Source organism: Synchiropus splendidus, unplaced genomic scaffold (genome assembly GCF_027744825.2).
Source record: "Synchiropus splendidus isolate RoL2022-P1 unplaced genomic scaffold, RoL_Sspl_1.0 HiC_scaffold_37, whole genome shotgun sequence".
In the NCBI taxonomy this organism is placed as follows: Eukaryota; Metazoa; Chordata; class Actinopteri; order Syngnathiformes; family Callionymidae; genus Synchiropus; species Synchiropus splendidus.
Window position 1 is genome coordinate 352,000 of NW_026527071.1, and position 22,264 is coordinate 374,263.

The window sequence follows — 22,264 nt, forward strand, 5'->3', positions numbered from 1 at the left end:
CCAGTTCCTGCGCCCCAGTCGCTCACTCGGACCGATAAGAGGTTGCTCCTCCGGCGGCGTGGCGTGATTGGACGCCAGTGAACTGACGGTTCATTATGGGCTGGTTCTTCCAACATGGCAGTTGTCGGTGAACCGACACCACAGCGACGCCGCGAGCATGTTGCTGAGACGGTCGCGCTTCAGTTAGCGCGCCGTTAGCAGCAGACACGCAACTACAGTGGATGAACTGCGCGTGCTCGAGCAGCTCCAGCCCAAAGCGCTCAGCAGCAGCAAGTGGGCGTGGACAAGCGCGAGAATGGCGTGTTGGACGGCGCCTGCTTCTGGGTCCCGCCTGGACCAGCAGCGACCTCTGGCGGCCGCTTGCCGCACTGCCGCACATCCGTCCTGGCAGCCAGCGGAGGAAGCCGGAACCAGAACCGGAGTGGTGACGAGGTGAAGCCGCAGCAGGAGCCTCGGATCGGACAGCCGCGCGCCGGTACCAGGAGGCTGCAGCCCGAGTCCGTCCCGTCCAACTGTTGCTGCCGTCGATGAGTCTCGTCAGGTGAGCGACGCTTGTTGGTTCTGCTTCACCGTCAGCATCGGAGGAGCGGCGGCTGATGTCATGGTCTCGATCAGTCCGTCCATCATCTTCACCACCACCACCACCACCATCATCATCATCATCATCATCATCATCATCATCAGTAAAGCCATTCGGTGACGTCAAACAATCAAAACTTTCCGTCATTTCTGTGTGTGTGTGTGTGTGCGCGCGCGTGTGCGTGTCTTCTGAACACCCCCCCCCCCACGGTGCCGGGGTCCCCCGTCTGGCCTGAAGCTCTCTGGACCGACTCAGAAGATATTTCTAGATGTGAGTCTAAAAATAACCCGGCGGGCTCTTCATCACGCAGGTGGTCCAGGACGCCCCCGTGATGCCGCCGTGCGCGTGAAGTGAAGGTTGGTGTGGTGGGAGGAGGAGGAGGAGGTTTCTCTGCTGTTACACAGAAGACCAGCAGAGAATCCCTCCTCTGGTCTCCATGACGACGGTGACATCACAGCCCCGTGGAGCTTCTGGTCTCCCCGGTTACCGTCTGTTGCCTGGCGACAGCTGTCATGGCAACGCGTGATGCAGCCAGCAGATCCGCCGCACTTATGATCAGGAGCGTTCCACTCATGGCGTCATGTCTTTGTTTTTCCTCACATGGATCTGAGCCGAGGAGCGTTCCCACTGCCCCTGAACGCATCGCTCCCTGATGAAGACCCCTGTCATGTGACCTGCAGGTTCATGAACAGCCGAGTTCCTCCCAACAAGAGATACCAGCCCACGGAGTACGAGCATGCGGCCAACTGTGCCACGCACGCGGTGAGGACTCGCTCTCTGACTCTCACTCTCACTTTCACTCTCACACTCGCCCTCACACTCGCCCTCGCACTCGCCCTCGCACTCGCCCTCACACTCGCCCACCATCTCGCCCACCCTCTCGCCCGCCCTCTCACGGTGCCAGCTCACCCTCCGGCCTCCGTCTCCCCCCCCAGCTGTGGATAATCCCCAGTCTGCTGGGCAGCTGGCTGCTTCTCTTCCACTCGGGCGACCAGTGGCAGCGGGTGTCGGCCTGGATCTATGGCGCCGGACTGAGCTCGCTCTTCATCGTCTCCACCATGTTCCACACCGTGGCCTGGAAGAAGAGCCACCTGAGGTAGTGCCACAGCGCTCCCTCACGCTGACGGCAGCTGACGCCGTGTCGCCCCCTGCAGGTCGGTGGAGCACTGCTTCCACATGTGCGACCGCATGGTCATCTACTTCTTCATCGCCGCCTCCTACGCCCCCTGGTGAGTGTCCGGCTGCTTGGTGGCTGGAGGTCTTGACGGCCCGCTGCTTCTGCTTGTCAGGCTGAACCTGCGCGAGCTCGGACCCTGGGCCGGTCACATGCGCTGGCTGGTCTGGGTCATGGCCTCCTGCGGAACCACCTACGTCTTCTTCTTCCACGAGCGGTCGGTGATCTTGGCTTTGTTAGCGCCCAGCTTTGTTAGCATGCTGCCGCGCGGCGTGAGCGTTGAACGCTACTGCGCTAGCGGCTGCTCACCTGAAGTCTTTTGCTGAGTCGTGTTTGTGACGCAGATTCAAGCTGGTGGAGCTGATCTGCTACACGGTGATGGGCGTCTTCCCAGCTCCGGTGCTGCTCTCCATGGTGAGCCGCGCACGTGCGGCGCGCCCGCCGGCCCTCGCTAACGCCTCCCCGTGTCTCCTCAGCCGGAGCAGTCGGGTTTGTACGAGCTCCTGCTCGGCGGCGCCTCCTACTGCCTGGGCATCGTCTTCTTCAAGAGCGACGGCATCGTGCCGTTCGCGCACGCCATCTGGCACCTGTTCGTGGCCACGGGAGCCGCCGTGCACTACTACGCCATCTGGAAGTATCTGTACGTGGGGCCGGCCAATCAGGTGCAGACCTCCAGATGACATCATCGCCGGCTGGCCGCGAGGACTTTGCCCTTCCAGAAACCGGCTTCCCAGACCACACGGGTGTTTGCACGCCACTCTCGGCGTCTTGCGCCAATGGCGACTGCGTTGCGACTGACCACGGCGCTGGTCTGGTTGACCTGCAGGGGGCGCTGCGCTGGCGTCACCAGGGTGTGCGACTCGGAGAGCTCAGGTCCGAGAGTTTGTCCAGTCTGTGGGCGAGTCAGCCTGGGCTCCTCAGGTGAAACTAAGGAAACCAACAGACCAGTGAACTGAAACAACTACCGACTTAGCACTGCCACACGAAGGAAGGCCAGGATGGAGTCTCAGGTGTGTGTGTGTTGATCCTGCTCTGTGGGGACCAGGTGTTGTCCTTGTGAGGACCGACCATATGACTTTGTAGGGACCATTTGGCAGGAGCCTCATTTCGAGGGTGAAGACTTGACTGTGTGTGTGTGTGTGTTGTGAAGTGCTCTTTTCTATTTCTCTTGATAACAAAGACTTTTACACTCGAGAGCTTTGGTTCCCAACCTTTTTTGGCTCGTGACCCCATTTTGACGCCACACATTTCTGGGGACAAACGTGGAGATTGATTCACACTCAAACAAGGAACAGCAATGACCAGCATCTTAGACTGGCCACAACGAAGATGAGAACCAACCAGAGTGTGGCGGTGCTTCTGCTTCTGCTTCAGCGCGTGAGGTCTGGTACGTATTCGCTCGTCTCTCTCAACTCACCGCACCTGGCTGCGCCACAGGCGGAGCGCAGCTCACCTCTGACCTCACATCCAGTCGGGAGCGCTCCTTCCACTTCATCCACTCAAGTGCGCTCAATCCAGCCTCACACCAGCACCAGCCAGGGCGCACGCTGAGCTCTCAGGAGCTCTTGAATTCCTCCGCTGCCGCACGCGACTCGAATCCCTGCTGAGGTACCAAGGTTCCACCGGCCGCTCAACAGCGGTGGCGGGCAGCCCCACGGCGCTGACACATCCGCCACCTCTGGCAAATAAGAGGCCACCTGCTCGTGCAGGCGGCGGCACGTCACCTTTGGAGCACTTGTCGATGCAGTCGTCTCTTCAAAACTGACTCATCCGGGGGAAGTTTGCCTTTGAAACGGGAGCCTCCCCAGAGTCCATCGAGGCTCGCGCTCGCCTGCTGCATGACCTTCTTGTGTGTCCGCTGCATGCTTGGGTCAAGTTCGTGTAGTTACACATGCAAGGAGGCACATTTCCTGCTGGTCACTCACGACAACACCAGCTTTGTTTCACCCCCATGGAACCGCAGAGCAGCGTTGGCTTCTCATCTTAGAAGCCACTGCAACACGCCCAGGATGCGGCTTGGCGTGGTTCACCTTGGTTCCCACCTGCTGCAGTATGTCGGCGATGGGCGCACTCACTTCTTCAGATGGCAGTTGTTCACGATGAATCATGCAGTGATTCCACATCGCAGATGTTTTCTCCACATCATCGTGAAGGACATCATAGGTTGCTGGGCCGGTCTGGGGTTCAGGAAGAGGGAGGCAACACGGACCGTCCTGGTGAATGGCATTCTCCTGCACCTAAGGAACAAACGCTCTCTGACTCTCAAGTCTGACTCCCAACTGACTCTCACGGGCTCTGACTCCTGAGGTCTCTGACTCTCAAGTCTGACTTCCAAATGACTCTCACGCTCTCTGACTCTCGAGGTCTCTGACTCTCAAGTCTGACTTCCAAATGACTCTCACGGGTTCTGACTCCCGAGGTCTCTGACTCCCAACTGACTCTCACGGTCTCTGACTCTCGAGGTCTCTGACTCCCAACTGACTCTCACGGGCTCTCGAGGCCTCTGACTCACAGCCGAATCTAAACTCTTGCCACGCCGCCGGAGGCTCCGCCTCTCAGATGTTCCCACAGCCCTTGGATGCAGCCGCGCTCCCAGCATGCTAGCGCCCCCTCCTGGAGAACAGTCCCGTCTGCGTCTTCCTGCTCGCTTCCACGCCGCACCAGCAGTAACAGCCTTCATCCAGCAGATGGCGCGCTGCGCCAAGACTCCGGCGGCGGCAGGTGCTCGGACACTTCGGCTGTTTCCGTCACTGCTCGGCTCTGGAGCTCCGTGTGGGAATGCGGCTGCTGGAGCAGCGCGCACTCGCTCGGCAGCTCTCGGCAGCGCGAGCCCGGATTCGCTCGCCCCTGGCACGAGGAGGGAGACCCCGGCGGTCCGGAGTGTCGCGCGCGCGTTTGGACCCGCAGGCGGAGCCGAGGATTCCCCGCAGCACCATGGAGCCTCGCGCCGCAGCCCGCGTGAGTACCCGGCTCCGAGTCCGGCTCCGAGTCCGCGCCGAGTCCGGGCTCCGCGAGCCCGTGGAGACGCGTCCAGCCTGCTGTTGACGCGGCGGTTGCTAGTGACGACCGGCCCGCTCACGCGCCTGCTGTAGCGCACGCGCCTGGGACGGACGCGAGTTCGGGCGGAGACCCTCCGCGGGTCCAGACGCGAGGCTCCGCAGGAGTCGTGGTCACCATGGAAACAGAGCAGGAAGGCGGCGGGCCGCAGACGCCGAGTCCGCTGCAGCCAAGTCGCCAGATTAGCGCGGATTAGGAGCCATTGGAAATAGTCACGTGATCCGCCCGGCGTCAGCGGCAACAGCGCCTCAGTCTGAGGGCGCCGCGGACACGCGCACGCACAGACTTGTTGGACTCCCGAGTCCCGCGGGTTGCTGCGGCCTGTCACGTGACTGACGGTGTCATCGCTGCCTCCCCAGCGCCAGAGCTGACGCGAGGACGGGACGAGCGCGCTGTGGGGACCGCGAGACCAGCGGCATCATGTTCTACGGCTCCTCGTCCGGGGCCTCCATGTCTCTGCCGTCCAAGAGCCGCCTGAAGCGGCAGAGCCGGACCTTCACCCAGGTGGGCCCCACACACCCGCACACACATGTCTGCGCTGCCGTCCCTTTCCCCCGCCCCCCCCCCCTGAACCTAGCCCTCGAAACGCCTGGCACACCTGCACCTCAACTTGTAGTCACCGCCTTGTTTTCAAGTCTTGGAAGGTCCTCACTAAGACATCACAAGCCCACACACACACACACCTGCCCCCCGACTCTGATGTGCGTGACCTCGCGACCCCAGACCCGCCGCCCTCTCACCGCCTCTCTCCCCAGGTTCTGTACCGCACGCTGAGCTACAGGGACCGGGTCCCCGCGGAGGCCGGCACCAACACTCGCGGGGACCGGCGCTCCACCACAGAGCCTCCGGAGCGACCCGCCGACGACCCGGCAGAACTGTCCACGCAGAGCTCGGCGCCCGGGGTGCTGAAGATCTTCGGCGACGAGATCTGCGCCGGCGCCAACTACAAGAGCGTCCTGGCCACGCCGCGCTCCAGCGCCCAGGAGCTGGTCAAGGAGGCGCTGGAGCGCTACTCCCTCAACAAGGACGCCGCCCACTGTTACGTGCTGTGTGACGTCATCGGGCGGCTGCAGGGAGACGGCGGCTGGAGGACCGAGTGTCTGCGGGCGCTCGGCGACAACGAGAAGCCGCTGCTGCTGCAGGAGCTGTGGAAGCCTCGCGAGGGACACGCGCGGCGCTTCGAGCTGCGGCGCCGAGCCGCGGTGGAGGAGCTCGGCGCCAAGGACAAGGACACCATCACGGCAGGTGAGGTCCTCGCCCAGTCTGTGTGCTCGGCTGCCCGGCGGAGGGAGGAGCCTCTGCTGACCCCTCCCACACCCAACACACGACTGGAGACACCGACTGAAGGAGACAGAGTCACGCGCTGACCTTCAGAGGTCACCTCACACTGAGGCAGGTGGAGGTGAGACAGGTGGAGGTGAGACAGGTGGAAGTGAGACAGGCGGAGGTGAGACAGGCGGAGGTGAGACTGACGGAGGTGAGACAGGTGGACAAGTGGAGGTGAGACTGGCGGAGGTGAGACTGATGGAGGTGAGACAGGTGGACAAGTGGAGGTGAGACTGGCGGAGGTGAGACTGGCGGAGGTGAGACAAATGGAGGTGAGACTGGTGGAGGTGAGGCAGATGGAGGTGAGACAGGCGGAGGTGAGACTGGCGGAGGTGAGACTGATGGAGGTGAGACAGGTGGAGGTGAGACAAATGGAGGTGAGACTGGTGGAGGTGAGGCAGATGGAGGTGAGACAGGTGGAGGTGAGACTGGTGGGGCTGAGACAAATGGAGGTGAGACTGGTGGAGGTGAGGCAGATGGAGGTGAGACAGGCGGAGGTGAGACTGGCGGAGGTGAGACTGATGGAGGTGAGACAGGTGGACAAGTGGAGGTGAGACTGGCGGAGGTGAGACTGATGGAGGTGAGACTGATGGAGGTGAGACAGGTGGAGGTGAGACAGATGGAGGTGAGACTGATGGAGGTGAGACAAGTGGAGGTGAGACTGGCGGAGGTGAGACAGGTGGAGGTGAGACTGATGGAGGTGAGACAGATGGAACTGAGACTGACGGAGGTGAGACAGGCGGAGGTGAGCCTGACGGAGGTGAGACAGGCGGAGGTGAAACTGGTGGAGGTGAGACAGGTGGAGGTGAGACTGGCGGAGGTGAGACAGGTGGAGGTGAGACTGGCGGAGGTGAGACTGATGGAGGTGAGACAGGTGGAGGTGAGACTGACGGAGGTGAGACTGGCGGAGGTGAGACTGGTGAGGGTGAGACTGGCGGAGGTGAGCCAGGTGGAGGTGAGACAGGCGGAGGTGAGACAGGCGGAGGTGAGACTGATGGACAAGTGGAGGTGAGACTGGTGGAGAAGTGGATGTGAGACAGGCGGAGGTGAGACAGATGGAACTGAGACTGACGGAGGTGAGGCAGGTGGAGGTGAGACAGGCGGAGGTGAGACAGGTGGAGGTGAGACAGGCGGAGGTGAGACAGGTGGAGGTGAGACAGATGGAACTGAGACTGACGGAGGTGAGGCAGGTGGAGGTGAGACAGGCGGAGGTGAGACAGGTGGAGGTGAGACAGGTGGAGGTGAGACAGGCGGAGGTGAGACTGATGGACAAGTGGAGGTGAGACTGGTGGACAAGTGGATGTGAGACAGGCGGAGGTGAGACAGATGGAACTGAGACTGATGGAGGTGAGGCAGGTGGAGGTGAGACAGGTGGAGGTGAGACAGGTGGAGGTGAGACAGGCGGAGGTGAGACTGGTCAAACCCCAGGAGAAGACAGACCTCAGTGTGAAGTGCCTCAGTCCTTTGATCTGTTGCCGGCTGCTGTCAGCTCTGGAGAGTGAGGCCGCATCTGGGCTCCGCCCCCCCGAGGCAGACAGACACTGCCAGGAGGAAGCAGGTTCTGCTGGAGACCCGGACCAGCTGCGCGCGTGTTTGTGTGTGTGTGCGAGCGAGCGGGGTCTTCTCACCTCTCCACCCCTCCCACCCGCTGTAGGGACCAAACCCAGCCACTTCCTGGCGGCTCTCATGGGTCGATCTGGACTTGGCAAACTCAGGAGCTCCCCCCTGCGGTCCAGCCGGGCTCAGTCCAGCTCCAAAGGTGGGCCTGGGGTCAGGTAGGGCGGCTGTCAGTCATTGCCATGGAGACCACCCGAGACCGCGTCCTCACATGTCGTCGCCTCTTCATCCCGTCGCATTTCATCACCGCTCACGTGTCCGTCCAGTCAGGACCGGCTCGGCCGTCCACTCATGGTCACATGGTTTCACCGCGTCTTCTGCGCCTGCCGCTGACTGTCTCTGTCTCCTCTGTCTCTCAACCTGCTATTCCCTCTGATCCTGGTCCTCCCTCTGATCCTGATCCTCCCTTTGACCCTGGTCTTTCCTCTGATCCTGGCCTTCTCTCTGGTCCTGCTCCTCCCTGTGACCCTGGTCCTTCCTCTGATCCTGGTCCTCCTTCCTCTGATCCTGGTCCTCCTCCCTCTGACCCTGATCCTCCCTCTGATCCTGGTCCTCCTTCCTCTGATCCTGGTCCTCCTCCCTCTGACCCTGGTCCTCCCTTTGATCCTGGTCCTCCCTCTGACCCTGATCCTCCCTCTGACCCTGGTCCTCCCTTTGATCCTGGTCCTCCCTCTGACCCTGATCCTCCCTCTGATCCTGGTCCTCCTTCCTCTGATCCTGGTCCTCCTCCCTCTGACCCTGGTCCTCCCTTTGATCCTGGTCCTCCCTCTGATCCTGGTCCTCCACCCTCTGATCCTGGTCCTCCCTTTGATCCTGGTCCTCCCTCTGGTCCTGCTCCTCCCTGTGACCCTGGTCCTTCCTCTGATCCTGGTCCTCCTTCCTCTGATCCTGGTCCTCCTCCCTCTGACCCTGGTCCTCCCTCTGATCCTGGTCCTCCCTCTGACCCTGATCCTCCCTCTGATCCTGGTCCTCCTTCCTCTGATCCTGGTCCTCCTCCCTCTGACCCTGGTCCTCCCTTTGATCCTGGTCCTCCCTCTGATCCTGGTCCTCCACCCTCTGATCCTGGTCCTCCTCCCTCTGACCCTGGTCCTCCCTTTGATCCTGATCCTCCCTCTGATCCTGGTCCTCCTCCCTCTGACCCTGGTCCTCCCTTTGATCCTGGTCCTCCCTCTGATCCTGGTCCTCCTCCCTCTGACCCTGGTCCTCCCTTTGATCCTGGTCCTCCCTCTGATCCTGGTCCTCCTCCCTCTGATCCTGGTCCTCCCTTTGATCCTGGTCCTCCCTCTGATCCTGGTCCTCCTCTCTTCTTCCCCTCCTCTCTGTCAGATATCAACGCTCAGGCCCGTAAGCTGCAGAGGAACCGAGCAAAGGGGACCCTGACCCTGCCACGCTCCAGCAACTCCTCCTTCTGTCGCAGCCTGAGTGAGACCAGCCTGAACCAGGTGACCCTCGGGGCGACTCAGCCTTGCACTGGGAGGCTGAAGCTCATCTGCTGTGTGTGTTTGTGTGTGTGCAGCTGTCTCTGGGAGAGGAGCCCAAGCGCTACTACTCGACTCTCCCGGGTCCTCTGAGAGGTCGCGACGTGTCCAGCAGCCGGAGGAAGGAGGACGGCGGTCAGGGCGGAGTCAAGCACTCACTGTACCAGTCGCCTCACCTGCTGCTGCTGCAGGGCTACAACCAGCAGGTGAGTCTTCTTGTGAGGACCCCAGGACTCTGGCAGGTCCTCACAGGGTTGTCAGTGCTGAAACCTCCAGTTCGCTCCAGAGTCCTAGTCCCGGTGAGCCAGGCTAGAGGTCCTCACTAAGACAGCGAGGCGCGTGTGTGTGTGCGGCAGGACTGCCTGGTCTACCTGCTGAACCGCGAGCAGCACACGGTGGGGCAGGAGACGCCCTCGGCCCGACCCAACATCTGCCTCTTCTCCCCCGACATCCTGCCGCTGCACTGCCGCCTGCGCCGCGTGGCCGCCTCCCACCGGGGCGGCGCCAGCGTGGCGGTGGAGCCGGTCCTCAACGGCTCGGTGCTGGTCAACTTCTCGCGCTGCGAACGCTCCACCGGCCTGCGTCACGGCGACCTGCTGTCCTTCGGCGCGCACTACATCTTCCTGTACAAGGACCCGGCAGGCGCCAAGCCGCTGCCTGCGCAGACGCTGGCCCGCCTGCGCAGCCTGGGCCAGCTGCAGGAGGCGCCTGCGGGCGAGGAGGGCGAGAGCTGCAGGGCCTGTGGCTCGCTGCTGAGGGAGCGAGCGGCGCCGCCCGCCGCGCCCGGTGCCCGCCGGGGCTTCAAGCCCCACCTGGTCAAGCCTCGCGGCGCGGGCACCTCCGCGGCGGAGCGAGGGGGCGGAGCTCAGAAGAGGCGGCTGCAGCTGGAGTTCGAGCAGAGTCACGAGGACCAGCTGCTCGCCCGGATCATCTCGCTCATCGAGCCCGGAGGTGGGTGTTGGGAGTGGCTCCCTGTCGGCGCTCACGCCCTGGCTCTGGCTCGCTCGCTCTCGCCCCCTGCAGGTGACGACCACAAGCTGACGCCGGCGTATCTGCTGTGCCTGTGCATCCAGCACTCGGCCGCCACCTTCCAGCCGGGCAGCTTCGGCAAGCTGCTGCTGAAGATGGTCCGGCGGATCCAGAGCATGGCGTGGGTGAGTGGCGCGGCCCGGGTCACGCGGGCGACGCGGCTCCTGGAAGTCCTGTGCTCTGTGTGTGTGTCGCAGGAGAAGACCAAGGACCTGGCGCAGAAGCAGGCGCAGCAGTGAGTGGGCGCACACGCCGCCGCCGCCGCCGCCGCACCCTCTTCCTCACCCTCTTGTTCTCCTGCAGCCAGGACCCGGCCTCGCTCTCTTTGCTCAGCATCTCCGATTTGGTCCCGGACCTGCAGACCATTTTCTTCTGGATGTCCAACTCCATCGAGATTCTCTACTTCATCCAGCAGAGAGCGCCGACCTACACACACAGCCTGGAGGTCATGCAAGGTACACTCGCGCCTGCGCGCGCACGTCTGTCTCTCCCCTGGCCATCACCCTTTCCCCAGCCAAGGTTTGAACCCTCGACACCTTGTGGGGGGCGGCCCAAATGCTTGCCACGCGAGTCCAGGAGATGACACGACACGTCCGAGCTGCGGGCGGCCACGCCCCCATTCAGTGGCCGCTCCTCAGGTCCACCACCAACTCCAGCGGCACACCTCACAAGTCTGGCCTGTGCTCTCGCTCAGGATCCAAGGAGTCGCTGCTGTCGGCGACCATCTCGGCCAGCGAGGAGGCCATGGCCGTGCTGGAGGAGGTCATCATGTACACCTTCCAGCAGTGCGTCTACTACATCACCAAGGTGAGAGTGCGGCCGCCGGCCCCGGCTGACTGGCTGACCCGCCCACCCGCCTGTGTTCCAGGCCCTCTACGTGGTGCTGCCCGGCCTGCTGGACTGCAACCCCTTCCCGGGGGACGGCGGCGAGCCCTGCTGGAGGGGAGGGGCCGGCCTCCCGGAGCCGGTGCGGCGGGTGCTGCAGGTGAGGCGGCGGCGAGGAGGGCGCCGCGTTGCCGTGGTAACGGCGTCTGGCTGCGTGCGCCCGCAGGTCTTCCAGATGGCCCAGGAGCTCTTGCAGGGGTACCAGGTCCACCCGGAGATCCAGGCCCAGATGTTCGCCTACCTCTTCTTCTTCTCCAACGTGTCGCTCTTCAACCAGCTGATGGACAAAGGTGCCTCCCCCGTGTCCTTCTGTCGCCACTGACTTGACTGTCCCCCCGACCTTGGGCCAGCCGCCACACCCCTCCCCCCCTCAGGGTGTGTTGGGGGGGTGGGGTGGGGGGAGCTTCAAAGCTGCAAAGGGGGGTGTTGACCTCATGTGACCTCTGCACACGTGAACACACGCTGACGTAAGCAGAGCAACGGTGCCTCTCCTCTCCCTCCTCCTCCTCCTCATTCTTCTTCATCTCTCTCTCCTCCTCCTCCTCCTCCTCTTCCTCCTCCTCCTCTTGTTCCTCCTCCTCCTCTTCCTCCTCCTCCTCTTCTTCCTCCTCTTCTTCTTCCTCCTCTTCTTCCTCCTCCTCCTCTTCTTCCTCCTCCTCCTCTTCCTCCTCATTCTTCTTCATCTCTCTCTCCTCCTCTTCCTCTGCTGCCTTCTCCTGTGTCTTGCATTGATGTTTCTCGGTGGCGGTCTCCATGGCAACAGAGGAGAGAGGCCAGCAGGTAACGCTGAGCTCTGCAAGAGTCTTCTGACACTCACACACACGTCTGTCTCTTTGTCCTCGTGGGGACCTCTCCTGACCATCGCCCTTCCCCCAGCCATGGCTCAACTGAACCAGGACTCAGACCCAGTTAGTTTATTTCACCCTCTGACCCTTGTGAGGACAGATGAAAATGTCCTCACACACTGCGTCTTCTGCTGTCAACAAGCGTGTGACTCCCACAGTGTGTAGCAGCTGCTGCGCGTTAGCATTGTGATGTCTGGTCCTCACACACTCAGGAGAGCATCTGCAGACTTAAGCCTATTACTGCGCCTGTGTGTGTGTGTGTGGTTTGCCATGCTTGTGTCCTCACAAGGTTTGGAGGGTGAAGCCTTCAGAATAAGGAGAGGAGGTCCTCACAAGGAGAGACAGAGACAGACGCGCGCGTGTGTGCGCATCACTGCTGAGCGTGTATCGGTGGCTGTCTGCACCACAGTGACCCCTGGAGGAGAGCGAAGGCATGACGTGTGTGTGTGTGTGTGTGTGCGTGCGTGCGTGTGTGTCGCGGGCGCAGGTCCGTCCCGCGGCTGGTTCCAGCGCTCCAGAGTCCTCCAGATCCAGGCGTGTGTGCGGATGGTGCTGGAGTGGTCCGGCAGGTCCAGTCTGGGTCACCTGGCCGACAAGTTCTTCGTCAAGCTCAACAGCGCCGTGGCCATCCTGGCCACGCCCACTCAGCAGCTGACTCAGGTGCGCGCTCGCCCGCCGGCTCGCTCGCTCGCTCGCACGCCGCTGACCCCGCCCCCCTCCCTCAGATGAGCTGGCGGCTGCTGTCCAGCGAGCATCCCAGTCTCAAGCCCGTCCAGCTGCACCGCATCCTCAGCCAGTGCCAGCTGACGCTGGAGCTCGGCGCCGTGCCGCTCTGGAAGCCCAGCGCCGAGGACGAGGCCTACGTCTACAGGACCGGTGCGTCGGCGAGCCCCGCCCCCGCCTCGCACCCCGCTGACCGCCGCTGCGTGTGTGTGTGTGTGTGTGCGCTCAGTGGACCTGCTGGAAAGCTTCGAGAACCACCCCCCCATCGTGCTGCCCAGCTCCGGCTTCACAGTGGACCTGGACGCCGAGTGTGTGGACGACAACATCTACCGGCAGCTGCTCTACGTCAGACACTTCCTGTGGGGGCTGCGCAGCAAGACGCCCGCCGGCCCCGCCCCCTGCGGCCCAGGCCCCGCCCCCGCCCTGGTGAACGGCAGCAACGCAGCTGAGCAGCAGGAAGGCCAGGTCAGGACACACACACACACACACACACACACACACACACACACACACACACACACACACACAGACAGACAGCGGTCTGTCTCGCGCTCCTGGTGGGGACCTCCTCTCCTGGCCGCCACCCTTCCCCCGGCCTGAACACATGGCTCACCTGGGCCTGACAAAGTCTGAACCCTCAGATTGAGGCTGAACCTTGTGGGGTCCGGAGTTTTCCCTGAAGATGGTCCTCACTAGGACAGTGATGCTTCAACACAGCCGCAGTAATCCAGGCCAGCGGCTGTTGAGGTCCCCACACACACACACACACACACTCTGACCAGACACGGGTAAGTCAGAGTTAATCTGATTAGCGCGGCTAATGAGGTCCTGGGCCGACTGCACCATAATCCGGGTGGACCCTGTATTCTGCTGAGTCATCATCACCCCGTCCTCCCACAGAGGGAGCCCCACGGCAGCCCTGGCTCCGGGGCCTCGTGTGGGGACGAGGCCGAGCTGGCGGAGGAGAAGGGACGGGAGCGAGGGGCGGGGCTGAGGAGGAACGGGAGCCTCCCCCACCCGAGGACCGCAGAGCTGGTCTGCCCAGAGGGGGGCGCAGGGGGGCCCACCAAGACCCCCAACGGCTGCGGCAGGAGCCCAGCAGACTGCAAGAAGACCAATGGACTCATGGGTAACGGACTGGAAGGTGAGGAGGGGTCTGAGAGGGTCTGAGGTCTGAGAGGGTCTGAGGTCTGAGAGAGTCTGAGGGGGTCTGAGGTCTGAGAGGGTCTGAGGTCTGAGGGGGTCTGAGGTCTGAGAGGGTCTGAGGGGGTCTGAGGTCTGAGGGGGTCTGAGGTCTCAGAGGGTCTGAGAGGGTCTGAGGTCTGAGAGGGTCTGAGGTCTGAGGTCTGAGAGGGTCTGAGGTCTGAGAGGGTCTGAGGGGGTCTGAGAGGGTCTGAGGTCTGAGAGGGTCTGAGGTCTGAGGAGGTCTGAGGTCTCAGAGGGTCTGAGGGGGTCTGAGGTCTGAGAGGGTCTGAGGTCTGAGGTCTGAGAGGGTCTGAGGTCTGAGAGGGTCTGAGGGGGTCTGAGAGGGTCTGAGGTCTGAGAGGGTCTGAGGTCTGAGGAGGTCTGAGGTCTCAGAGGGTCTGAGGGGGTCTGAGGTCTGAGAGGGTCTGAGGTCTCAGAGGGTCTGAGAGGGTCTGAGGTCTGAGGGGGTCTGAGGTCTCAGAGGGTCTGAGAGGGTCTGAGGTCTGAGGGGGTCTGAGGTCTGAGAGGGTCTGAGGGGGTCTGAGGTCTGAGAGGGTCTGAGGTCTGAGAGGGTCTGAGGTCTGAGGGGGTCTGAGGTCTCAGAGGGTCTGAGGGGGTCTGAGGTCTGAGAGGGTCTGAGAGGGTCTGAGGTCTCAGAGGGTCTGAGGGGGTCTGAGGTCTGAGAGGGTCTGAGAGGGTCTGAGGTCTCAGAGGGTCTGAGGGGGTCTGAGGTCTCAGAGGGTCTGAGGGGGTCTGAGGTCTCAGAGGGTCTGAGAGGGTCTGAGGTCTGAGGGGGTCTGAGGTCTGAGGAGGTCTGAGAGGGTCTGAGAGGGTCTGAGGGGGTCTGAGAGGGTCTGAGGGTCCTCAGCCTAGTCTCAGTTAGTGTTGAGTCAGTCAGGTGAGCTGAAGCACGTTAGCTCATGCAGAAGCCTTCTGGACCTGGGCCTGAGACCCAGAGTAGAGGGAGGTTTCCCGGGACCCCAGCCACAGGTGCTTCACCAGAGCGTCATCTGAACGACGTCCAGCAGGGGTCGCCACACTTGGAACCCTGTTGTTGTGTCCTCTGCAGGGTGTGTTAGTGGCCCTGAGTTCCCCTTCCTCCTCTGCCCCCCCGGAGACCCCAACCTGCCTGACCACCTTTGTATGGTGTTTGTAGTGGAGCTGGACAAGGGACCGTACGGACTGGGCATGGGCCTGATCGACGGCCTGGTGAGTGGCACGCCCCCTGCCCCCCCCCAATCCCCCCGGAGCCCCGAGCCCTGACCCCTGACCCCGCTCTCCCTCCTGCAGCACACGCCCCTCAACGCGCCTGGGATCTACATCCGGACTCTGATCCCCGAAGGCCCGGCCGCCTGCGACGGACGGCTTCGGATCGGGGACCGGATCCTGGCGGTGAACGGAACCAGCCTGATCGGGGCGGACTACCAGAGGTGGGCTGGCTCCTGAGGGGCCCGGAGTGCGGCTCTGACTCCCGCTGTCTCTGTCCCTCCAGCGCCGTGGACCTGATCCGTCTGGGAGGAGGTCGGCTCCGCTTCCTCGTGGCCAAGTCGGACCCGGAGGTGTCGGACAAGATCAGTGCCTCGTCCTGCTGACGGCGGCGCCGCGGCTCCCAGTAATAAAGCTCTGAAGCGACGGCTCGTGTTTCTGAGGTTCACCATCCGTCCGGCGGCACCGGGCGAGTCATGTGACTCGGCAGGTCAGGTGACCTTCTCGGGTCACATGACAACAGCGAGAGACACAGAGCAAAAAGTGTCTCAGGGAGATGAGCGGCACCTGAACGCACCGCCAGACACGCACACCCATGTTTGTACTGCTGTCCCTGTGGGGACACGGGGAGGTTCCTGCTGGACATCACCCTTTCCCCGGCCTCTCCGCCTGAGCCAGGACTCTGGACCAGGACTCCGGAACCCACTTCATCCTCACACACCGGCGAGACACAAGGAGGACAGCGTTTTGTCAAGAACAGGTCCCCACAAGCCCAGACACACACAGACAGAGCAGGGTCAAAGGTCGAGGAGGATTTAATGAAGCTGGAGTCCTGGCTGCAGGTGACACGTAGCAAAATCGTCTTTGTCCAGAAAATCACCAAAAATATTGTTACAAATACATTCATCGATCACCGGTGGGGTCAGGGGTCGCTCTTCCATCTTCAGTGAGGGATCCACGTGGAGGAGCCAAGTCAACCAGCAGGGGGCAGTAACAGAAGCAGGGCTCGCAGGTGCGCCCTCTAGTGGAACACCGCGGGTGCGACCACCGTCCCAGACGCTGTGGTCTGTGCTCACGTGGGTGTGGAACCGCGGAGGCTCGTCTCTGTCGCCCCCTGGTGGTCTGTAGTGTCAGCGGCTTCCCAAGTGAAAACAGTTCCGTGAGGCTCGGCCCAAAGCTCCAGCGCCACCGGTGGCGTCACTTGCGCAGGTCCTGACCCTGTGACGCCACGGCCACGATGACGGGCTGCTGTGCCGCCGCCGCCGCCTCCTCTCCCATCCTGGAGCGCTTGGCCGAGGGCTCCCCCTGCTGCTGGGCCACCGTCCCCGGGGCCCGGGTGACCAGCACCGGGGCCGAGCTGGAGGCCTGCGCTGCCAGGATCTGCAGAGGACTGTGGAGTCCTGAGGGAGACCAGCATGGCAGCGTCACCTTCATCCTCATCGTCCTCATCACCACCACCTTCATCATCTTCATCATCATCATCATCATCAACCTGATCTTCATCCTGATAATCTTCATCATCACATCCTCATCATCACCACCACCACCATCTTCATCATCATCCACATCATCCTCTTCTTCATCATCATCCTCATCTTCATTATCCTCATCATCTTCATCATCATCATCCTCCTCCTTGTCATCTTCTTCATCATCATCATCATCACCACCTTCATCATCATCATCCTCCTCCTTGTCATCTTCTTCTTCATCATCATCATCCTCATCTTCATCATCATCCTGATCATCTTCTTCATCCTCATCTTCATTATCATCTTCATCATCCACATCCTCTTCATCATCATCATCATCCTCCTCATCTTCTTTACCCTCATCTTCTTCATCATCAACCTGATCTTCATCATCCTCATCTTCTTCTTCTTTATCATCATCCTCATCATCACCACCACCTTCATCATCATCATCCTCATCTTCATCATCATCCTGATCATCTTCATCATACTCATCTTCATCATCATCATCCTGATCATCTTCATCATCATCATCATCAACCTGATCTTCATCATCCTCATCTTCATTATCCTCATCATCTTCTTCATCATCACCACCTTCATTCTCATCCTCATCATCCCGCTCAAGTCTGGACCTGGAACCGCGTCCTCACTTGCTGTGTTGAGGCCTCGGCCAGTGAGGACCAGCTGTGACCTGAAGGTGGTGGGTTCCCGTCCAGAAACAGGCTTTGACTGACGGCAGCGGGGCTCCTACCTGAGGCGAAGCTGGTCGCTACGGCGACGCCATGTTTGCCGTTCTGAGCGACGGCTCGGACAGGCAGCTGGTGCAGCCCCGGGGGGTCCAGCGGAGGGCGCCCTGCTCGCTCACCCTCCAGCCCCGCAGCAGGGGGGGCGCTGTAGCCATTGGGGGCGGAGCCAGTCACCACCCGCAGCATGGTGACGGAGGACTGAGGCTGGCCATGCAGCAGGTGCAGCGGCTGGACCGGGCCGCCGCCCGGGACCAGAGCCAGTGCCTTGCCCAGGCCGGGGGGGTGGGGCGGGGCGGCCACGATGACGGGCGCCGCGCTGACCGGCGAGCCTGAACACACCACAGACAGAGGGAGAGGCGCGTCACGCGGGCGGCCCCGGCATGGTGCGGCGCGGCGACTCACCTGGGGCGCTCTGAGAGTAGCGGTACTCGGGCACGGCGGGCAGCTCGCGGTGGTCGTGGGGGACGGGAGAGCCCTCCCTGCTCAGACACTCGGGCGGGGACAGCAGCCCCTGGTGGGTCGGGGAGGCCGGCGCGCTCCTGCACAGAGAGGGGGCGGAGCTGAGAGCCGTCCCTCACAGCCTCGCGGCGGCGCTCTCACCTGGACGACAGCGGCCCGAAGGGCGTCCTGAAGCAGGCCACGCCCCGCTGCCGCCGCTTCCTGAAGGCCTGCTCCACCAGCTTGCTCTCCGAGGCCGAGTCCACGCGCCAGAAGCTCCCTTTGCCCGGCTCGTCCTGAGAGCGCGCCACCTTCAGGAAGTAGCGGTTGAGAGACAGGTTGTGTCTGATGGAGTTCTGCAGGAGACGGAGGGCACAGAGGGTCAGCGGGGAGGGGGGTGGTGGTGAGGTGGGCGGGAGGGCCCGTACCTGCCAGCCCTTGTCGGCCGTGCGGTAATACGGGTAGTGTTTGGTGATGTGGCTGTAGATGCCACTGAGGGTCAGCTGCTTGTCGGGGGCCGAGGAAATGGCCTGGACGATGAGCTGCGCGTACGAATACGGAGGCTTGGACTCGTCCTGCACACGCGTCGCACACAGGAAGGAAGGGTCAGCGATGTGGCGCAGCGGAGGCGGGGCTCCTGCTGCTCTGACTCACCCTCAGACCGTCTCCCCCGGGGGTGTCCTCGGCCCCGCCTCCCCCACGGTGCTCGCCAGCGCTTCGCCGCTGCTCGGAAACGGCCTTGGCCGCGTACTCTGCCGCCAGCTGGAGGTCAGGGGTCACGTTGCGGCCGTAGCTGTACCCGGAGGACCCGGCTTCCCGGGGGCTGGCCGGGCAGGAGATCGGTACACTGAAACCAAAGGTCAGAGGTCAGAAACAATGACACGCGGGTCAAAAGCGATCGCCTCCTCTGGCTCTGTCTCCGTTTGTGGGGTCATGGAGTGAGTCTTTTTTGATGACACAAAACATAACTGACACTCCATTTTTGTATTGGGGGAGTGGCCTGGTTCAGTGGGCGGAGTTAGCGGCGTCCAGGAGCCTGAGGGTGAAGCGCAGAGAGGAAGGGGGCGGGGCCATGCCACTGTTCCGCTTCATGTGATTGGTTTATTGTTGCAGCGGAGAGGTGACCCACTCTCGCCCGAGCCTTTCCACACCTGATGGAATCTGGACAGAGCTCCGAGTCAGAGTCCAGCTGCCGCTCCACACCTGACACGCCGCACCTCTAACCGTCAATCGTCACCTGACAAGGCCACGCCCCCAGAACGGTAAAGGAATTTCAGGTTCTGAACTTCGAGGAGCACTGACGTGACCTTTGACCCCACGTCCAGCAGTGGGCAGCACAGACTGGAAAAGTGAGAGGGGTCATGTGACTGAGTTGTTTTGGGAAGCAGCACAAAAGCGGCAGTGTTGCAACACGCCAGAGGCCAACACCGGCGTGTGTGTGTCCACGTGAGGGGGCGCGGGGGGGGGTCTGAGGAGGAAACCACCAACGGACGGAAAACCAGCCACAACCCAAACAACCTGCTCCACGACCAATCACAGGGCCGCGAGCCGCAGCGCTCCATATATGGCAGAGCGCACACAAACACACACACTGTAGTGCACAAGGGCGGCCACAGGGGGGTGCGGTTCCACCTGCCGAGGCTGGTGTTCCTCTCCTCTCTCTGCAGGTTCCTGGTGAGTGGGGTCACATGACTCACCTGATGGTGCCGGTGGGCGAGAGCTGCGGCGTGCCCAGCGTCCTCACGTGCTCCTCGTGCTGCTGCGGCGTGGGGAGGAGGATCTCCAGCGGGGAGATGTGCGGCAGCAGCAGGCGGCTGGGCGGCGACGGCGGCCGCTTCTCGCCGCTCTCCTCCGACTCCAGCAGCGAGCAGAACTGGATCTTGATCACGGTGCTGGGAAACCGGAACATGCACCTGAGGAGGGACACGGCTTTGAAAACACAAGCAGGTCAGCGAGCGCCACCGCGTCAAACCAGGAGCAGGTGCACGACGGCGGCGCCACCTGGCCACAGATGAGCGCGCCGGGACCCAGATGACCTCAGAAGGAGGTGGGTGACCGCTCTGACGTCACGGCGAGCCTCCCCACGGACTCTCCAGTCAAAACAGCCATCAAACCTCCACTTCCGGATCTACTGCGGACACGCCCACACACACAGGCCACAGCCAATCGGAGCGCGCGACCCCCCCCCTCACACACAGGTTGACGCGGACACGCGCACGGCCAGTCAAACGTGTGTTTCTGATGGAAATCAAGGTGAAAAGCGTCGCGCAGCGGGTCGACACGACGCGGACGCTCCAACGAGCGCCAGGTCCGACCCAGCGGAGAGCCGCGCGGCCGCGCGCGTTGCTTTGTTTACATGAGTGTGGCGGTGACTCGGCGGCCGCTTTCGAGTCCCCACGTCAGCAACCGAGTGTGATGACGTCACGCCAGCCCCCACCAGGCCGTGTTGAGCACGCGCGCGGCCCCGGGGCCAACACTCACTCTCGGGGCAGCCGCAGCGGCGGGGCCCCCCTCCGCTGGAACACGCCGTCCACGAACACGCCGTTCTTCCCCAGGCAGCGCAGCGAGAAGCCGCCGGCGGCGGCGTCATGGAGGATGTGCAGGTGACGCCGGGAGATGAAGCTCGAGTGGCCCATGTTGACGTCCACGGAGCCGTGGGACGAGTTCCGGCCCACGGTCACCGACCTCTGGCGCATGACAAACTCAAAGTCCCGGCCCTCGAGCCTGGCCAGGGCCCGCGGCTGAGGCGAGGCGTCCCCGGGCGGCGGGCCCCGGAGGGCGAGCGAGGGCGCGTGCGAGGGGCGCGAGCCTGCCGCCACTCGCACGGGGCTGCACGGCGCCGACTGCAGAGCCAGCAGCGCGCGAGCTCCGCTGTCGTCCCGGTAGTCCGCCATCTTCTTTCGCAGGTCAACGCTCGCTCAGTGGCGCGCGCGCGCACACGGGGCTGCAACGTGAGTTTTCGGTCGCGACACGAGTTGGCCTAACAACATGGAGTCCGGCCGGAGGCAACACCCGGGGCGGAGCCGGAGCTGGAGTCAGCCTGCCTCTGAAGGTGCAGCGTCGGCAGTGACGTCACTCCTCGTCAAGTTGCCTCGCGTTCGTGGTGGAAAACTCCAGGAAATACCGACGCCAACAACAAACGCAAAAACCAGCGAGTCTGAGCGAAGAGGGCGACTCAGACTCGTCTGTTTATCACCACTCGGGAGGCACACAAAACCCGGGTGGTGGATCAGATGATGGATCGCAGCAGCGGGGACGGATGGCGAAATGAAGATGTTGCTTTGTAGTTTGGACTCTTGTGTCTCTCTCGCACGCGCACGCGCTCACTCTCACACACAGTCTTGTCCCTCTCTCTGTCCTGGTGGGGACCTTTCCCCCGCCTGTGTGATGCCTGTTCGACCTTTAGTTTCCTCCCGTCTCTCGTCGGTGGATATTTTGGCTTGAATGTGGAGGACATGCATCCATTATTAGATGTGAAATGAAATGACCCATCCTTGTACGATCACGTCAGGTTCAAACAGTTGCGCCAGTCATAGATGGTTGTTTACGTTGAGACTCGTCTCAATCCAATATCAGCACTTTTTGAACCCAATCTGGAGGATTTCATTTCAATCATGAGCGAAGAAGGACGAGTGACTTCCGCACGGGACGGATCTCACCGGAGCCGCTGCTGGACGGCTGCCATTCAGCCCTGTCATGGGGACCTCTGTGTTCAGAGCAGGTTTCAACTGACGCCTTATTAGGAGGAATCTCTACTCACCTCCCCCAGAGCCACAGGTGCCGGTTAGACCTTGTTTAGACCCAGGTTCACCCGTCAACAGTGAATCCCAGATACGTTTGAGTGACACGACTTCCACAAACAACCATTTGTCTGGACTGTGCCAGGTCCTTTTTCTGAAACTCCATCTGTGTCATTTCAGTCAGGAGAGCCGTGCTTTGGTGATCCACTTCATTCAGTCATTGTTCTCCACTGCAGCGTTTTTCACCCCGTGCTGTGAGAGAGAGTCAGGTGCGGCTCGGGAAAACGGTCCAGTTCCACCTCATCTGTACAGAGATATGATGCCATGAAGTCATGACAGTGAGAAGGTGTTGAGGAGCAACCAAGGTGAGGAGATGATCCCATGGACTGGCTGCCATTCTTTCTCTCCACTCTGCTGTGGAGCTCCAGTGTGTTGATGCCTCCCTGAGTCAAAGCAGCGCTGCTGTGGTGCGCCGCGCTCCTCTTCCCACACGCTCACAGCCAAGAAGCCGCTCACATGCTTCAACAACTTCCAGCTGTTTCTAAAGCTGATGCGCCTCTAACTGGACCACGCACCTTCACCACAGAACCATGGAGGGAGGGAGGGAGGGAGGGAGCCGCCGCCAGGCCAAAGACTGTCTGCAGCGCAGAGCTAACGGCTAACCTGACCTGTCTGACTTCCACTCAACTGTATTGATGCTCATGGACTGTCAACGTTGGCTCTGGGCTTTAAAAGGCAGTCACATCATGCAAAAGAGAAG

The 22,264-nt window shown here is 62.0% G+C and overlaps 4 protein-coding genes across 15 annotated transcripts; 2 read left to right on the top strand and 2 right to left on the bottom strand.

The window, feature by feature from the left end:
* The first annotated feature begins 343 nt into the window (after nt 1-343).
* LOC128751788 (monocyte to macrophage differentiation factor 2-like) lies at nt 344-2,577 on the top strand. 2 transcript variants are annotated; one of them, XM_053853007.1, is made up of 7 exons: nt 344-696; nt 1,261-1,342; nt 1,516-1,676; nt 1,735-1,809; nt 1,870-1,971; nt 2,099-2,168; nt 2,231-2,577. In XM_053853007.1, the coding sequence occupies exons 1-7, from the start codon at nt 602-604 to the stop codon at nt 2,432-2,434; spliced, it is 789 nt and encodes a 262-aa protein (XP_053708982.1). In that variant the 5' UTR covers nt 344-601; the 3' UTR covers nt 2,435-2,577. The 2 variants fall into 2 exon arrangements, with proteins under 2 accessions (XP_053708982.1, XP_053708984.1); XM_053853009.1 differs by having other exon boundaries at nt 344-541.
* Nucleotides 2,578-2,684: 107 nt separating this feature from the next.
* radil (Ras association and DIL domains) lies at nt 2,685-16,031 on the top strand. 11 transcript variants are annotated; one of them, XM_053852964.1, is made up of 21 exons: nt 3,621-4,173; nt 4,217-4,712; nt 5,171-5,315; nt 5,567-6,056; nt 7,792-7,896; nt 9,081-9,196; nt 9,271-9,438; nt 9,589-10,183; nt 10,256-10,386; nt 10,459-10,496; nt 10,565-10,716; nt 10,956-11,068; nt 11,130-11,246; nt 11,313-11,436; nt 12,479-12,651; nt 12,717-12,867; nt 12,944-13,179; nt 13,615-13,858; nt 14,969-15,108; nt 15,190-15,329; nt 15,392-16,031. In XM_053852964.1, the coding sequence occupies exons 2-21, from the start codon at nt 4,333-4,335 to the stop codon at nt 15,489-15,491; spliced, it is 3,858 nt and encodes a 1,285-aa protein (XP_053708939.1). In that variant the 5' UTR covers nt 3,621-4,173; nt 4,217-4,332; the 3' UTR covers nt 15,492-16,031. The 11 variants fall into 11 exon arrangements, with proteins under 11 accessions (XP_053708931.1, XP_053708936.1, XP_053708939.1 ...); XM_053852965.1 differs by lacking the exon at nt 7,792-7,896 and having other exon boundaries at nt 3,622-4,173; XM_053852956.1 differs by having other exon boundaries at nt 2,685-4,173; nt 9,589-10,496; nt 11,130-11,436.
* Nucleotides 5,824-8,112, bottom strand: LOC128751777 (uncharacterized). Its single transcript, XM_053852992.1, has 2 exons — nt 6,253-8,112; nt 5,824-6,222 (listed from the first exon to the last, which is right to left on the bottom strand). The coding sequence occupies exons 1-2, from the start codon at nt 7,823-7,825 to the stop codon at nt 6,194-6,196; spliced, it is 1,602 nt and encodes a 533-aa protein (XP_053708967.1). The 5' UTR covers nt 7,826-8,112; the 3' UTR covers nt 5,824-6,193.
* LOC128751773 (forkhead box protein K1-like) lies at nt 15,183-20,934 on the bottom strand. The gene is made up of 8 exons (XM_053852988.1): nt 20,246-20,934; nt 19,462-19,677; nt 18,419-18,611; nt 18,193-18,339; nt 17,927-18,120; nt 17,729-17,865; nt 17,332-17,655; nt 15,183-16,505 (listed from the first exon to the last, which is right to left on the bottom strand). Exons 1-8 carry the CDS (start codon nt 20,656-20,658, stop codon nt 16,303-16,305), a joined length of 1,827 nt encoding a protein of 608 aa, XP_053708963.1. The 5' UTR covers nt 20,659-20,934; the 3' UTR covers nt 15,183-16,302.
* Nucleotides 20,935-22,264: the final 1,330 nt, after the last annotated feature.

Coding starts and splice junctions, on each gene's coding strand:
- radil (XM_053852954.1), top strand. CDS start 7,937: ATGGAGACCACCCGAGACCGCGTCCTCACATGTCGTCGCCTCTTCATC. Junction 13,180..13,614: donor CTGAGCAGCAGGAAGGCCAG/GTCAGGACACAC, acceptor GTCCTCCCACAG/AGGGAGCCCCACGGCAGCCC. Junction 15,109..15,189: donor TGGGCCTGATCGACGGCCTG/GTGAGTGGCACG, acceptor TCCCTCCTGCAG/CACACGCCCCTCAACGCGCC.
- LOC128751777 (XM_053852992.1), bottom strand. CDS start 7,825: ATGAGAGCCGCCAGGAAGTGGCTGGGTTTGGTCCCTACAGCGGGTGGG. Junction 6,223..6,252: donor TCCGCCTGTCTCACCTCCGC/CTGTCTCACTTC, acceptor TCTCACCTCCAC/CTGTCTCACCTCCACCTGCC.
- LOC128751773 (XM_053852988.1), bottom strand. CDS start 20,658: ATGGCGGACTACCGGGACGACAGCGGAGCTCGCGCGCTGCTGGCTCTG. Junction 19,678..20,245: donor CCGCTGCGGCTGCCCCGAGA/GTGAGTGTTGGC, acceptor GTCCCTCCTCAG/GTGCATGTTCCGGTTTCCCA. Junction 18,340..18,418: donor CCGGGGGAGACGGTCTGAGG/GTGAGTCAGAGC, acceptor ACGCGTGTGCAG/GACGAGTCCAAGCCTCCGTA.
- LOC128751788 (XM_053853007.1), top strand. CDS start 602: ATGGTCTCGATCAGTCCGTCCATCATCTTCACCACCACCACCACCACC. Junction 1,810..1,869: donor GCCGCCTCCTACGCCCCCTG/GTGAGTGTCCGG, acceptor TCTGCTTGTCAG/GCTGAACCTGCGCGAGCTCG. Junction 1,972..2,098: donor GTCTTCTTCTTCCACGAGCG/GTCGGTGATCTT, acceptor TTTGTGACGCAG/ATTCAAGCTGGTGGAGCTGA.